The sequence below is a fragment of the Giraffa tippelskirchi genome, chromosome 5, assembly GCF_054371585.1.
Source record: "Giraffa tippelskirchi isolate mGirTip1 chromosome 5, T2T-mGirTip1v1.2.pri, whole genome shotgun sequence".
NCBI classification, from domain to species: Eukaryota; Metazoa; Chordata; class Mammalia; order Artiodactyla; family Giraffidae; genus Giraffa; species Giraffa tippelskirchi.
Genome location: NC_137279.1, coordinates 71,837,229 through 71,854,588, shown reverse-complemented (window position 1 = coordinate 71,854,588; position 17,360 = coordinate 71,837,229). Strand labels below are relative to the sequence as shown.

The following is a 17,360-nucleotide window of genomic DNA, read 5'->3' as shown; positions in this document are numbered from 1 at the left end:
CAAGTTTGGTTCTTGTGTTGGAAAAATCCCCTGGAGGAGGAAATGGCCACCCACTCCAGTATTCTTGCTTGGGAAATTCCATGGACAGCGGAGCCTGGTGGGCTACAATCCAAAGGGTCACAAAGAGTCAGACACGACTGAACATAGACTAGAGTGCAGACGTGAAAAATGGACTAGTTGATCCTAGTGGGTAGGTGTAGGGATAATGGGAAAAGGTTGCTAGTGAGCACTAAGTGTCTAAAAGTAAAATAATGTGTGATGGACAAAACTTAATAAGGCTTGGGATTATAATGTCCATGAGAAGGGCAAGTTACTAAGTTACTAATGAGAATTCTATCAAACATGCCAGTGGACTACTAACAATTATTTCTATATTGAAGAGACACTATTACAATATCAAATTAAAATATTTTTCTGATAAAAATAGTGTATGATTATGATTGATCCATGTTTTTTGCAGCTAAATGCATAATTTTCATCATTTATATAAGTTGCTATGAGAATGTATTTTAGACTAGATATAGATTTAGTTAGGTTTAAAGTAACATAGGTTTGAATAAAAATCTGTATTACTCACCACCTGGTGAATGAGCTCTGATCATGCACTAGCTCTCACGTTATAATTAGCCCACACTTTAATACTTTCTAATTACTGACTGAGTGTATGCATCAGTGGATTTGGACTCTGTGGGGCTGCAAAGAGTTGGACATGACTGAGCGACTAAGACAATGTTAGGGAGACTATAATATAGCTACATTTAAAAAAATAATTAAATGCAAATACAACTTTGGTAGATTTACTCTGTGGAATAGAAACACTACCAGAAGTTACACATATATTAATATTATTATATTATTTTTTTATTTCATTCAAAGACATGCAAATAACTTTAAAAGCAACCTTTATTTTTCATGGGTCCTATACATAGAATTGGGCTTCCCAGATGGCTCACTCGCAAAGAAACTGCTGCCAACACAGAAACACAGGAGCCGCAGGAGACTCAGCTTCAATCTCTGGGTCAGGAATATTTCCCTGGTGGAGGAAAAGGCAACCCCCTCCAGTGGGAAATCCCATAGACAGAGGAGCCTGGTGGACTATGGTCCATGGGGTCACAAAGAATTGGACAACTGAGCCACTGAGCACACAGCAGAGCATACATAGAATTAGGTAAAAATGAAGATTTGGAGGAAGTCAACAGTATTTGGCAAGAGAAAAGGAAGTTTGCCTGTAATTCTCTAGGAAATCACCAGATGCCAGAGAACTAAAATCATAGTTTAATTTCATGCATTTTTATACAATATTTTTGGATTTCCTACAATTACTCACTTATATCATTGAGACAGTCTCACAGAAGCCTTCTGATACCTAGACTGTATGCAAATAAAAGGAAAATAATAATCATTGTCATAAGCAACTATATATATATAAGCACTATATATATATAAGCACTACGTATATATTAAAACAAAGGAATCAAGTACTCAGGGGTGATATATACCATTAAAACATGTAACTGTTGAAAGTCGATTAGGTAAGTTTTAGCCTTTTGCCCAGTTCCTTTGCCAAAAGCTTGGGTATTAATTGAACCAAATATAAAAGGTGTGTGGAGAACAGCCAGATAATTTATTAACTCTTAAGCAGTACTCTTGCCTGGAAAATCCCATGGATGGAGGAGCCTGGTAGGCTACAGTCCATGGGGTCACTAAGAGTGGGACACGACTGAGCAACTTCACTTTCACTTTTCCCTTTCATGCACTGGAGAAGGCAATGGCAACCCACTCCAGTATTCTTGCCTGGAGAATCCCAGGGACAGTGGAGCCTGGTGGGCTGCAGTCTATGGGGTCGCACAGAGTCGGACACGACTATAGCGACTTAGCAGCAGCAGCAGCAGCAAGCTGAGCCAACAGTCTGTTCCAAGACCAATCTGAGAATGTATCAATCACATAATTGCTCAGAGTAACTATATTAGTTATATATAATATATTCATGAGAAACTGCTAATGTCTAAGCTTGTGGTTTTGCAATGATGTTAGTTCAATGAGGAAATGAAAGCCATGTATGATTCACTGAATCAGACAGAATAGGACTTCTTAAAGCACATGCATAGATAAAGCACATGTAGAGACCTTTTAAAGCACATATAAGGCCAAAATTGGTGAGATGAAATGAGTTTTAAAATATCTAATCATCAAGGTCTTAATCCAAATAAACAGTACTAGATATATCTTCATTAGGGGGTAATGAATGATGAGGTTATTACTTGGTGATTTCTTTCTTCAGAACTGCTTTTCTATTGATGTGTGCACGTGTGCACACGTGTGTGTGTGTGTGTACATGTGCATCTTAGAAGTTACATATGTATGGGGATAATTAATTTTATAAGCAACACATATTAAATTCAGATGAATTCAATACATTTATTTAAAGGGCCTGTTATATACCAGACATTAATATTGTTGTTTAGTTGCTGTCATGTCCAACTCCTTTGTGACTCCAAAGACTGTACCTGCCAGGCTCTTGTGTTCATGGGATTCCCCAGGCAATAATACTGGATCACCATTTTCCTCCTCTAGGGGATCTTTGCGATTCCGGGATCGAACCACATCTCCTGAATCAGCAAGCGGTTTCTCTACCACTGAGCCTCCAGGGAAGCCCAGGATCAATATTAGATGGTGGGAAACTATGGGTGAAAAAGAAGCAGTTGCTTGAGGACAGCAATAGAAAACTACATAATAATAAGATGCAAAATAATTTAAACACCCTATTTCTATTCACATATAAAAGCAACATTCATTAAGAGTCAGAGGATATTCAACGAGCTGAAGTTTAATGTCTACAGGCAGCAGTCGGAACGGGAAGACTGCAGCAGACTGGCAGCCCAGGGGCACAAGCTGAAACTGCTCTGCCACTTAAGTCACGAGGGTCAGCAGATTTAATGATGCTCGAAGCATTATTGGTAGACAGAGAGGTTGTTTGTCGCTACTGGCAGGTCCCTATAGGTGAATCACAAATCCTACCCTTATGGTTTTGAAGCAAAGCTCAGACATCATCTATGATGTCATCTACATCCTTTTCAAAAGGAAAATGAGTATCCTTTTGAACATAGCTTTTGGCTGGTTTCTGGGTCTTGGTAAAGACTAAAGCTTAATCGTGGGCCACCGAGTTACCATGCATCTTGAGCCGTCCATCATGAAGCAAGATATTCTGACCTACCAAGGCACAAAGTCAGGCAGGTGTGACAGTGCTCCATTATCCAATGGAAGTGGGGATGAAGGAGACACGGGTTGAGCAGGGCTGAGGGAAAAGTAGCTTGTGTGAAGGAAGTAGCTCACAGCCCCATGGCTCCTACTCATATACCACATTCTTGAGCCCAATAAAGACAGTACTGTGTGATATAAAGAGAACACCCAAAGCTGACAGCTGTGGCCATCTAATTTCTATCTGGGGGTACCTCTACAGGACAGGGCTGAATGGAGACTCCCCCAGGAGACTTGTAACAGAGCACAGCCAAGTGCAGATTCAGCACAGCCGTACCTGTGAGCTATTACTCTGCACCCTGTCACCAGGCAACAAGTCCTGTTCAGCCATTTGCAATGGGCTCCTCCCCCAAGGAAGCAACTGTCAGTGAGTGACCGTTAGTGGGGGCGTTCTGACAAAGTCAGTGGAGCAGGGATCGTCAGGTGGACAGTGAGGTAAGAGTCAATCTTGGCCTTCTCCCCAGGGTGCTCCAGTTCATCCAGCCTCAGACCAGTGGGTGATCTGAGGGTTCAGGGGACATGTAGGGGGCTGTGTCCTGCTGATCTCCAGAGCCCTCACTGTGGACCCTACTGGCCGCGCCCAGGCCTTGAGGAGGCAGTGACCCTCTCCCCGTCTCTGCCACCTCCTGGCAGCCCTGTCTGCCTGGGATGCCATCTGCAGGACCTGCTCCCACACCCCCACCACATGGCCGGCCTGAGGAGCCTGAGGGCCAGTTGGGTTGGGCACCCGGCTCCCTCAGCGATGACGGCTGAGCAAGGTCTGAGGACCCGGCCCTGAGGGCGCTGCCAGCTGAGCTCTGACTCAGCCAGGACTGGACTCTGGAGGGTAAGTCGTGCCTCAGGCCCTGCCCTTTCTTGTCAGAACAGAGCCTAACACTCATGAGATATTTAGGGGAACAGTTACCTGACCATGACCTGACCCCCAGAACAAGGGGTCTGACACCGAGATGTTTACAATTCAGCACGCCCCTGCCTCACCTTCCTAGGAAAGGGCGTCACTGAGAGCTTTCAGGGAGTTTGGGATTTTTAAGGCATGAGCCACTCCTCTGCTTGCAGGGCCCTCAGTACATCTTTCTGGGCTCCACACCCTGACCTTCTGTTCTTGTTTAGCCTCCCTGTAAGTTGGGCATAGGGACTTCTTTTTCAGTAAAAGGCAGAGCTTCAGTCAGCGTAATTGCCTGTTTGTTTTTGCCTATAAGGAGAGATGCCAAATGACCAGCTCAATACCAGTTCATAAAATGTGGCCAATGGTTTGGTGGAATGATCAGGGCACAATTGTAAGATTCACGAAGAAAGAGTCCTGAAGATGGTATGTAGATAGATGTCTTTGGAAACAGGATAGTAAGATAATTTTGTTCCATGTGAATTAGTAAAAACAAAACAAAACAAACAGAAAAGAGGGACTTTAGCAATCAAGTGACTAAGACGGCCTCTACTATGCACGTCTGTCAGCATCCTGCTCAGCCACCTCTGTCGTTCCCCAGTGACTCATGAACAAAGCAGCTCTGGTGACAAGGATGGGATCAGCATAAGCTTAGCAATGCTGAATTCCACCCCCAAGGCTGGCCTGGCTATAGACACTGTTGAATGTCCATATACCAACAATGGAGACTGACGCTGAATCCTCTGAGGGGATCAGACAGCTACTTGGTGGCAGACTGACTACCGTATATCCCTTTCTTTATAGAATTGGGAAACATCTTGCTTTTAATGGAAAATACACTTACTCAGAAAATGAATTTGCTTTCCTTGTCCACAGTGCTTGCCCCCAGACTACCATGACTGCTGTATCCACTGTCATGGTTTCCCACACAGCTTTGCTTCTGAACTAAATCCTCCAGAATTCCCTTTCTAGTGTTTTTCTACTTTGGGTAGGCTACAGGAGATACACTCCTATGAAATTTCAAGGAGGCTGTGAAATAACTAGGTTATACTGTGTTCATACACTTCCCAGAGACTCAGTTATTCTCAGCAATGCTGTGTGGGAATTTTGCGACTGTAATTAAATTAGTTTAGTTAATCAGTCCTAAGCAGTCAGTTTTATTAAAAGATATATCATCCTGGGTGGGCCTGACTTAATTAATCAAAAGGCATTTAAAAGAAGGTGTGTGCCATACACAAAAATAAACACAAAATGGATTAAAGATCTAAATGTAAGACCAGAAACTATAAAACTCCTAGAGGAAAACATAGGCAAAACACTCTCCAGCATAAACCACAGCAGGATCCTCTATGACCCACCTCCCAGAATATTGGAAATAAAAGCAAAAATAAACAAATGGGACCTAATTAAAATTAAAAGCTTTTGCACAACAAAGGAAACTATAAGCAAGGTGAAAAGACAGCCTTCAGAATGGGAGAAAATAATAGCAAACGAAGCAACGGACAAAGAATTAATCTCAAAAATATACAAGCACCTCCTGCAGCTCAATTCCAGAAAAATAAACGACCCAATCAAAAAGTGGGCCAAAGAACTAAACAGACACTTCTCCAAAGAAGACATACGGATGGCTAACAAACACACGAAAAGATGCTCAACATCACTCATTTTCAGAGAAATGCAAATCAAAACCACAATGAGGTACCATTTCACACCCATCAGAATGGCTACTATCCAAAAGACTTCAAGCAATAAATGCTGGAGAGGGTGTGGAGAAAAGGGAACCCTCTTACACTGTTGGTGGGAATGCAAACTAGTACAGCCACTATGGAGAACAATGTGGAGATTCCTTAAAAAACTGGAAATAGAACTGCCATATGACCCAGCAATCCCACTGCTGGACATACACATTGAGGAAACCAGACTTGAAAGAGACACGTGTACCCCAATGTTCATTGCAGCACTGTTTATACTAGCCAGGACATGGAAGCAGTCTAGATGCGCATCAGCAGACGAATGGATAAGGAAGCTGTGGTACATATACACAATGGAATATTATTCAGCCATTAAAAAAGAATACATTTGAATCATTTCTAATGAGGTGGATGAAACTGGAGCCTATTATACAGAGTGAAGTAAGCCAGAAAGAAAAACACCAATATAGTATACTAACACATATATATGGTATTTAGTTAATCAGTAAAGATAACCCTGTATGCGAGACATCAAAGGAGACACAGATAAATAGAACAGTATTATGGACTCTGTGGGAGAGGGTGAGGGCGGGATGATATGGGAGAATGGCATTGAAGCATGTAAATTATCATATGTGAAACGAATCTCCAGTCCAGGTTCGATGCATGATACAGGGTGCTCGGGGCTGGTGCACCGGGACGACCCGGAGGGATGGGATGGGGAGGGAGGTGGGAGGGGGGTTCTGGAAGGGGAAAACATGCACATCCATGGTGGATTCATGTCAATGTATGGCAAAACAAATTCAATATTGTACAGTTAAAAAATAGATAAACTAATTTAAAATAAAAAAATAAAAAATAAAAAAAATGACAACATCAATTAGAAACTGTGGTCAGGAGCACATTCTTCAGAAGAAAATTTTCCTTCTTGAAATAAAATGTTCTAATTGCTGGTCAAAATGGGCTCGAGAGATATTTCAGGACAAGCTCGTGCCTTTCCCACAGGCATCCTCTCTGTTTTCTTTTGGGGCTGTGGACTCAACAACAAATTCCCATTTAGTTTTCTGAGAGCAAATATGAGAATGAAAGACCTGTATGCACAGTACACAAGATGCTGACACCCTCACACTGTTGTCTTCTCTCTAATCTCAGGTGGATGGTACAGCCAACAGAAGCAATTTGCATGCACGGACATCCCTCTGCTGAGGAACAATCTAGCTGATGAAGGTGAGGTTCTCTTGCTGGCTCTGGTTGGAGAGGAGCCCTGATCCCAGGTGCCTACTGGGGGTGAGGGCTGGGAGTGCAGAGCAAGAGACTGATCCATATATATATATATATATGGTGGTCTCTGTGTTCACAGAACCCAGGGGAGCTATGGGCAGATTAACAGTGGACTTTTGGCCCAGGTATTAGTAAGAAAGTCACCTCGAGACCTACATCCTTTTGTCAACTTACAGAGAGTTGTGTAGGTTCATGTAGACAATACAGGTCTCATCCATCAGTGCACGTGTCACTGAATAAACAGATAAGAGTGGGGAAAATGTGTTATTATATCGGGTAACATTACCTTTCAAGTGATCAATTCCTGCAGCACACACCCAAGGGTTAGTGGCAACAAAGAACTCAAAATAAAACTTGATTGCTAGCCTGGTGAACATGAGTCTTACTGCCAATCTCCTACATGGATTACAGACAGTCAGTGCTTACCTGGTGCTTTCTATAAGTAACTGTCCCAGCAAACGTATGGTCCTTGTGAGTATGGAGAGACACTGACTCTGTGGACATGCACAGCCTGTATAGAAAAACTGATATTGATAGACAAATATGATATTATTGATAGTGGCTGTATTTAAATAGTAAGAATTCAGTATTATCAGATCTTGTATATTTGATTTTCTTTAAGACAAATGATAAATGAATAAATATAGTAGCATACTTTATCCAGGATTGAATTCCGTCCTCTAACAGAGATTACTTTTATTCAAGAACAAAGTCTCATAGAAAGCATGCTAATTAGAGTAGCAGCAACTGTGGATCCAGGAGGAAGAGTGATCTGGGAAAAATCAACAGACCGTGGCAATTTAGTAGGAGCTCAAAATAAGCAGGAGGACTCGTGGGTCTCTTTTACTGAACAGTATCATGTGCTTTAGAGTTTTCCTTTTTTTTGTTTTTTTCATTGAATATGTCCTTTTGATTAGGTTCCTCTTAGCTAGAAAGCCAAAGCTCTGTTTTCATCTCCTTCCTCCTCTACTTTCCTTCCTCCTCTAAAGAGGATGGATGGACACAAGTTCAGCGCATGTTTACTAAACGTCCACATCCGAACACACCACCCCATGTCCACACAAAGAGAAAACCCCCTAAACGGTTTCCAGGCAGCCTCTCCAGTGTTCAAATAGCCACTCTGTGTCCCTCTAGGTTTTACTGAGGACCTGCCAGTCAACCCAACTCGTGACAGGACAGAAGAGACAGTGTTTCTCCAAGGCAAGCCTTTTTTTGTTTTCAAAAAGTAGATTTCGTTTATGAGTATTGAGGGTGTTCATTCTGGATATAGACAATTCCCTTGATTGGGATAATGTGGAGTGAGAGTCTTGTTACCAACTCATGATGCCTCAGTTCACAGTATATTAAAATTGTTAACATCTGTTACACTCTGTAGAGTAGAGTTCTCTCTCTCCTGCAGCAAATTTCCTCTAGGAAAGGAATTTGGTAATTTCCAACCCAAATGGACTTGGAAGTTCCATCCTCCAGGCAAAGGTCTTGCCTTTCATCCTGAGTGTGTGTGCTCTGACCTTGCTGGGTACCCTGGACTCCACCACTGCTCCTCATCAGGTTTTCTACTGTCCCCAAATGAACCAAAGACTGTGCCTCCGTGTGACTTTATCCTCATTGTGTCTTCTCTTCTGTATTTGTATTTGGCCCTTTCTGCACGTGAAAGCGATATGTATTCTAAAATCTTTCACTTGGGAAGAAAAAGCTTTGTAGATGAGAAAGTTGAGGCTTTCTCGCTGATTTTAATGTAGAGGGAAATTGTTTTCAAATTCCTGCTGGTAATAAGTGTAGGGGCCCTGGTAATAGAAAGTAATTTATAAATAGAGTAATATGGCTGATTGCTGTGGTTCCAGGAAGAAGCTGCATTATGGTTAATAGTGTAAGTTTCTGTCCATGGGAATGAGTGTGTCTCTATGTGTAATGTGTAGTGTGATTTTTGTGTGTGTGAATATTTTTGTGTTGTGGTTTCCTTGACGTTTGTCACCCTAAACATCACTGTTACTGGTGTCAACTTCCCCACATAAATTCCCATCACCACTGAATGAGTGTGTATATAAAATGAAAGTATACACATTCACTATTTACATTGATTTTATATGAAGTGAACATCCTTTAACCTGGAAGACAAATTCACCACTACCCAAGAAAATGTTTACAGGGATTTTTATAATTTTTATTAAGTTTTTACTGACTGTGCTGGGTCTTCTTTGCTGTGCAAGCTTTTCTCAACTTGTGGAGAGCGAGGCCTAGTCTCTAGCCATGGAGCGTAGCCTTCTTGCTGTGGAGGCTTCTTTGTTGCAGAGCACGGGTTCTAGGGCTCTGGGGCTGCAGTAGTTTTGGCCTGCGGGCTCAGTAGCTGCGGCTTCTGGGTTCTAGAGCACAGGCTCAGTAGTTGTGCTGCATGGGTTTAGTTGCTCTGCGGCATGTGGAATCTTTCTAGACCAGGGATCGAGCCTGTATCTCTTGCATTGGCAGGAAGATTCTTAGCACTGAGACACCAGGGAAGCCCTACAGGATTCTTAATGAGCAAAACTGTGTTTCAGAAGCCCCCTTACTGGGTCAATCACACCTTCATTTAATAGTAAATCTCATCTCTTAGTGGTCTTATGGGATTTTGATTGGTCATGATTCATCACTCTGCCATGTGTCCCATTCACAACCTTTCCTTTTAGAGCCTCTGAATGAATCCTCCCCCCTCATCTCAGTAATTAGTACTGGAGAGGCTCCTTCCTTCTGCAGGGAGCCCCTGCTAGTATCCACATGCCACACCCTTTTCTTGAGGAATCTGGGAAAAGAAGAGCCTTCACAAATAGATGGAGGAACTTCAGCCCAGTTTTGACTCTTAAGCTTTCAAGTGTCCAGTCAGCCCTGTTAACTCCATGCACTGTGTTGTTCAGCTGGTCTCTAGAACTTTTCCATCTTGAAACTAAAATTTTATAAACATTGAACAGACACTCCCCGTGTTACCTCCTCCCAGCTCTTTAAACCACCCTTCTGCTCTCTGCTTCTCTGAATTTTCCTTTAGATACCTCAGGTAAATGGAGTCATGCAATACTTGTCCTCCTCTGACTGGCTTATTTCCCTCTTACCAGTGTCCTCCAGTTTTATTCATATTCCTGCAAATGACAGGATTTCCTTCCTTATAAAACACTGAGTCACACTCCAGTGTATGTATACACCACATTTTCTTCATTGATTCATCGGCTTTTGGGCACAGGGCAGTTGTTCTCTCTTGGTTGTTGTGTATAATGTGGCAATGGACATGAGGTTATATATATCTCTTGGACACTGTAGTTTTATCTCCTTTGGACATGAACTGAAAAGAGTGATTTCTTGATCTAATGATAATTCTGCTAATAATATTTTGGGGGACTTCCAAATTGTTCCATAATGGCTATGCCATTTTAATTCCATAATGGCTATGCCATTTCTACGAACCGGGTACAGAAGTTCCACTTCTCCACATCCTTGCCAATATCTGGGTGTTTTTCTTCCTCTTTTCTTTTTTAATGATACACATTCTGAAAGGTGATATTTCCTTTTGACTTGGTTTCCATTTCACTGATACTTAGTGATGCTGAACACTTTTCCTACATGTATTGATCACTTCTCTGTCTTCTATGAAGAAATATATATTGAAGCTTTATACACATTTTTTAAACTCAGTTATTTGCCTGCTGTTGTTTTGAGGTTGAATTGTACTCATTTCTTATATATTCTGCATATTGGTCTCTTATTCAGATACAAAGTTTGTAGATACTTCCTCTCATTCTATAAGTTACCTTTTTTTTTCTGTTGATTGTTGAGAAGACTGTTCTTTCTTCACTTGGTTATTTTAAGTCCTTGGCAAAGATCATTTGGCCACACATGTGTCAATTTATTGGAGATTCCCTTCTTATGGTTCATTGGTCTCACTGCCTATTTTGTTGCCGGTAGAACACTGTTTTGACTGCTATGGCATTCTTATGTATTTTGAATTCAGGAAGCCTTAAGACCACATTGTTCTTTGCTCTCAAGATTATTTTGTCTCTTTGGGTTACTTTTGGTTTTCATAAGTATTTTGGAATGAATTCTCCATTACATGAAAATGACATGAGATGTTGTGAGAGGTTTTGATATATATGTACATCACTTTTAGTAGTATAGAAAGTTCAACAACACTAAATATTCCAGTCTATGAATATGCTATGTCATTCCAATTACTTGTCTCTTTTTGATTTCAACAGTGTCCTATGATTTTCAGTGCACAAATATTTCACTTCCCAAGGAGACTTTTCCACTGCCTTGCTTGGATCCTCTAGAGTCAGGGATGGGAAAGATGAGCTCATGAAGACAGTGAAATTTCCTCCCTCCCCTCTATACCTGCCCTCTTGTTACTTGTAGTACAGGAGCTCTGGGCCATGCTCTTCACTTCTGCCTATAAGTGAGCCACCTACTGGGAATTTTCTTTGGATCTGAGTGTTCACCTTACTACAGGAATGTCCACAAGGACTCTCCCAATGCCTGGTCTGGGTCCAAGACCCCAGATACCTACAAATGATCATCTCAGGCCATACAACCTTCTGCAATAAAGAACAACTACAACAAATAGTTCAATGCTTTTTGCTTATTTTTGGAGCTCTTAGAGCTGAACTTTGCAGTGTAGTAGTCACTAGTCAGATCTGCCTATCTATAATGAACATATTTCAAGCAATAATTAACTTTAAATTAAAGAAACAACAAAAATCATGCAATTGCTTGGTCACACTATCCGTATTTCAAGTGTGTCCATAAGAGTTGGAATTTCAGGTTGGTAAGCTTGAAGGTAAGAGCAAAACTGGGCCTGTAAAAGTGTAAGGTTGAAAGGTGATTCTCTCAGCATTTCTCTCTCAGGTGAAATTTTGCAACCATGATCAAAGTCTTGTTGAAGGGCTCTGACTCTGCAAAGCACAGTTGAGGCCTGAGAACCCAGAGTGAAGACCAGGGAGAGGCTGTGTGAGCCAAGCAGAGGAGGAGAGATGGATGGGTCAGCTTGTATAATAAGTGTATTACTGCTCATGGTTGTCTTTCTACAGAATGGAACGTGGAGAGTATTTGTGGCAGTGATGTGGAAGAGAATGCAACTCTAAGGTGAGACCTAGAGAGACAGGGTTCCCAGACCAATCAGGTCGCACCTGTTTATTTTGAAATGAAGGAAGGTGAATATAAACTGAGGAAGAAAAGAAAAAGTGTAGAATTGTGATTTTTTTTCATATTTTAATGATGAAATAGAGCTATGTGTCCATGTGCTTTATTGTGCTGTACTTAGAGTCATCCCTTCTTGCTTTTCCATTTAGAAATGTCCTTTCTCACAAGACTCCTCTTTCATTGCCTTTTCACTGTCAAATATGAAAGCTTGACACCTGGTAAGTACCTGCAGGGTATTATGTACAAGGGACTTTGTCTTCATCTTTAAATGCTCCTGTGATAATCATATCCTAGTGGGCACAAGTCTCATAGCTACTGAAGACCACGTTCTTGCAGTGAGTGTCAGGTGGTGGGTGAGATGTGAACCCTCTCCCTCTGCATTTTCAGGACGTGTGGCTTCCCCTCATGTTTGTCCTCACTGTTTATTCCTCATGTAAAGGGTGCTCTCGGGGTTGGATGAGTCAGAGCTCATGTACTCTGGCATCCCTGCCTGGACTGAGTCTCGTGGAGCTCATCTCAGCACCGCACCTCCCCAGGGATGCTGTGCTGAAGGTGCTTCCTCGTGAGAGCAGTCCATGTGCCCCTGGAGAGCAGCATGGCCATGGATTCTAGAGACTGTGAAGGGGCCGCTGGCTTTCTTTACACATTTGCTCTCGCAGCCCTGCTGACCTGGTCTCTTGGCACTGACCAGACCTAGGTCAGAGACTCAGAGCAGCAGGACCTGGGGTGACTGCTCCCTTTAGAACCCACTACTCCCTCCAGACAGCCCTGCCCCTGCTCCCCACAGCCCAGTCATGCCCACCTTGTGACCTTTCCTCAGATGTTCCCAGGTGTCATCTTCCCAGTCCTTGCAAGATTGGGGTAAACCCTGGCAGGTGCTGTGTGTATATGAAGCTTCACTATCTGTAGAACTTTGGGGGCACCATTTCATACTAAGAAAATTTGGGCACTTTAATTTTAATATTCTTTTCATCCTCTCTAAGAGACTAAGAGTCTTATGCAGTTCTTTTGAGAATTAAGTTTCTCCCAGTAATCTAAAGTTATCTCAGGCATAGGACACTTATTTTTTACCTGAAGTTGGTTGTGTGTCCAGTCTGTTGTGAAAAATGTTGCAGTAAATTTAGGATTGCATATATTGCTCTGTGATGCTGATTTAATTTCCTTTGTATATATATCCAGAACTGTGTTTGCTGAATCATATGATATTGTTTATACTTTTATAAGGAACCTTTGTACTGTTCTTTGTGGCTCAGCTGGTAAAGAAACCACCTGCAATGCAGGAGACCTAGGTTCAACCCCTGGGTTGGGAAGATACCCTGGAGAAGGGAAAGGCTACCCACTCCAGTATTCTCGCCTAGAGAATTCCATGGACTGTATAGCCCATGGGACGCAAAGAGTCGAACATGACTGAGCAACTTTCACTTTCCACAAAATAGCTGCACAATTTACATTCCTACTAGAAGTGTACAAAGGTTTCAGCTCCTCACATCATGGCCTTAACCTCTTAATTTTTTACCTTTGTAATGCTCAGCATAACAGGGCGTGAGGTATTGATTTGCATTGCTCTGATGATTAGTGAGGTTGAAAACCTTTTCCTGTGTATGTTATTCATTTGTATGTCTTGCTATGGAAATGTCTGTTTAAGTCTTTGCACAGTCCTCAACTTGTTTATCTACCATTTTAATTTTTTGTTTGTTTTGCATTTGAGTTGTGGTATTTTTTTATATATTTTGAGTATGAGCTCTTTATCTGATATTTAGTTTGTTAAGTTTTCTGTAGGTTATCTTTTTGTCCAACTGATTATTGAAGAAACTAACCTTTCCCTATTTTGTTGTCTTAGAACCTTGGTGAATTTCATTTGACCATGAGTTTACTTGGGGCCTTTTATTTTGGTCTTTAGGGCTATACATCTGTTTCTGCCAGTATCATACAGCTTTAAATCCTATATCTTTGTAATGTATTTTGAAATCAGAGGTGAGAAATCTGATCTTTGTTCTCAAGATTATTCTGTCTATTTGGGGTCCTTAGTGGTTCCACATATATTTTTGGACTTGTTTTTTCCATTTCTATGAAAATGACATTAACATTTTGATTGGAGTTGCAATGAATTTATACTTCGCTTTCTGTAGTGTACAAATGTCAACAGTAGTAACTCTCAAGTCTATGAGCAAGATATGTCATTTCAGTTCCTCGTGCCTTGTGTCATTCTCTCAGTGTGGTGTGTAGTGTTCAGTGTGCTGGTCGTGTCTCTCTGAAGGCCCTGTGTCCCTCCCTCCCTGATCTCAGAGTCAGTGGTAGAGGGATGGGCTCGTGAGGAGACACGATGTCCCTCTCTCCCTCCTCACCTCTTCTCTGATGATGTTCAGCACAGGCACCCTGGGCCCTGTGTCCATACCTGTCCCCTCAAGAGGAACACCTGCTGGGAATTCCTCTAAGATCTGGGTGTTGACATTGCCATTTCAGTGTCCCAAAGGCTCATGAGTACCTGGGATGTGTGCGTGAGCCCAGGAAATACCTATAAATGAATCACCAAATCAGGCCGGACAAATACTCTGCAGAAGCTGTTAGGCTACACTTCACGGGCTTGCAAGCCCTGTACTTGCCTGGACTTGAGGCCAAAGAAAGATACCAGAACCAATGACAGAAATACCAAAGTAAAATAGATGGGATGTCCTGCACGTCTGAAGTGAAAGGGTCCTGGAGAGACACCCACTATGGTAGCAGGTAACAGGAAGAACACAGCAGCAGTGTTCTTCACCCTGGGGGAATAGGGAGTCTACCAGTTAGTTACAGGGGGAATTAACAGCAGATTGGCTCATTGGTTAGCAGGGAAACCAGCAGAGGGCCACAATCCTCTTAGCCTTTCAGGCTAAAACCTTTCATCAGGCACCAGTCTTTCCTTTGTTAATCAGCAAACAGCCATCTTGAAATGGCCAGACAATGCAGGTGAAATAGCAAGGAGCAGGATGGTAGCATCCCATATATATTGTACTGGCTGTGCTGGGTCTTGGTGGCTGCCCAGGCTTTTCTCTGCTTGTGGAGAGTGAGGCCTACTCTCTAGTTGTGGTGCACAGGTTTCTCACTGTGGTGGCTTCTTTGTTCCAGGGCGTGGGTTCTAGGGCTCTCGGGCTTCAGTTTTGGCATATGCGCTCAGTGGTTGCTGCTCCTGGGATCTAGAGCACTGGATCAGTAGTCATGGCCCACTGACTTAGTTGCTTTGTGGCATGGGAATCTTCCCAATCAGGGATCAAGTCTGAATCTCCTGCATTGGCATGCAGATTCTTAACCACTGAGCCACCAGGGAAGTCTACAGGATTCTTAATGAACAAACTCCATTTCAGGATCCCCCTTACTGGGTCAATCGCAGATTCATTTACTAGTAAATCTCACCTCTTAGTAGGTCTCATGGCATTTTGATTGGTTGTGATTCATCCCTCTGCCACTTCCCCCATTCAAACTCTTTCATATTAGAGCCTCGGAATGAATCCTCTCCCCTCACCCGAGACACCTAGTCCTGGGGTTGGGGGCTCCTTCCTTCTTCAGGGAGCCCCTGTTGGTACCCACATGCCACACCCAGTTCTAGAGGAATCTGAGAACGGAGGAGCACGGAGGAGCCTCCAGGCACAGAGGAAGTTCAGTACAGTTTTGCCTTGTAGGTTTTGATGTGTCCAGTCAATCCTCTTAACTCCATGCACCCTGTTGTACAGCAGGTCTCTAGAACTTTTCCATTGCAACTAAAACTTTGTAACTATTCAACAGACACTCCCCATAACAGACACTCCCCGTATCAACCTCCTCCCAACTCTTGGAACAACCTTCTACTCTCTGCTTCTCGGAGTTTTCCTTTAGATACCTCAGTTAAATGGACTTATGCAGAATTTGTCCTCCTTTGACTGGCTTATTTCACTCTTACTAATGTCCTCCAGCTTCATGCATATTGCTGCAAATGACAGGATTTCCTTCTTTTTTAGACTGAATCACAGTCCACTGTACATATACACCACATTTTCTTTATTGATTCATCAGCTTTTGGGCACTGGGTTGTTTCTCTATCTTGATTGTTTTACACAGTGCAGCAATGGACATGAGGTTGTAGATCTCTCCTGGACATTCTAGTTTTATCTCCTTTGGACATAAACTCTAGTAAGTGATTGCTGCATCTTATGATATAGTTTTCTTAGTAATGTTTTCAAGGACCTCCACTGTTTTCCATAATGGCTATGCCATTTCAAATTCCTACCAACAGGGTAGAAAAGTTCCACTTCTCCACATCCTTGCCAACATCTGTTTTATATATTTATATACATATAAAATGTGCATCCTCAAAGGTGATATCTCCTTTTGACTTTGTTTCCATTTCTCTGATGCTGACTGATATTGAGCACTTTTCCTATATGTATTGATCACTTCAATGTCTTCTATGAAGAAATGTCTATTGAAGCTCTTTACACATTTTTTAAACTCAATTATTTGCCTGCTGTTGTTTTCAAGTTGAGTTGTACCTGTTTCTTATATATTCTGGATATCGGACCCTTATTCAGTTACAAAGTTTGCAGATGCTTCCTCTCATTATGTAGGTTGGTTTTTTATTCTGTTGATTGTTGAGGAGACTATTCTTTCTTCACTTGGTAATTTTAGAACCCTGACAAAGATCATTTGTCCACCTGCTTGCTGTCCAAGGAACTCTCAAGAGTCTTCTCCAGCCACAGTCCAAAAACATTACTTCTTTGGTGCTCAGCTTCTTTATGGTCCAACTCTCATATCCATATTTGACTATTGGAAAAACCACAGCTTTGACTAGTCGAACCTTTGTTGGCAATTAATGTCTCTGCTTTTTAATACGCTGTCTAGATTTGTCATGGCTTTTCTTCCAAAGAGCAAGCATCTTTTAATTTCATGGCTGCAGTAACAACCATCAGCAGTGATTTTGGAGCACAAGAAAATAAAATCTGTCTTTGTTGCCATTGTTTTCCCATCTATTTGCCCTGAAGTGATGGGACCTGATGCTCATTTTAGTTTTAACTTTAGTGTTTTGAATGCTGAGATTTAAGCTAGCTTGTTCACTCTCCTCTTTCACTTTCATCAAGAGGTTG

General features: G+C 42.1%; 1 protein-coding gene across 1 annotated transcript in view; it reads left to right on the top strand.

The window, feature by feature from the left end:
* Positions 1–3,943: 3,943 nt before the first annotated feature.
* Positions 3,944–17,360, top strand: part of LOC145505193 (uncharacterized) — a 133,980-nt gene continuing 120,563 nt past the window's right edge. Inside the window, exons 1-4 of the mRNA XM_081486971.1 lie at positions 3,944–3,976; positions 4,069–4,084; positions 6,985–7,059; positions 8,248–8,313. Coding sequence (XP_081343097.1) covers positions 3,944–3,976; positions 4,069–4,084; positions 6,985–7,059; positions 8,248–8,313 — 190 coding nt within the window. The remainder of the gene's footprint in view (positions 3,977–4,068; positions 4,085–6,984; positions 7,060–8,247; positions 8,314–17,360) is intronic.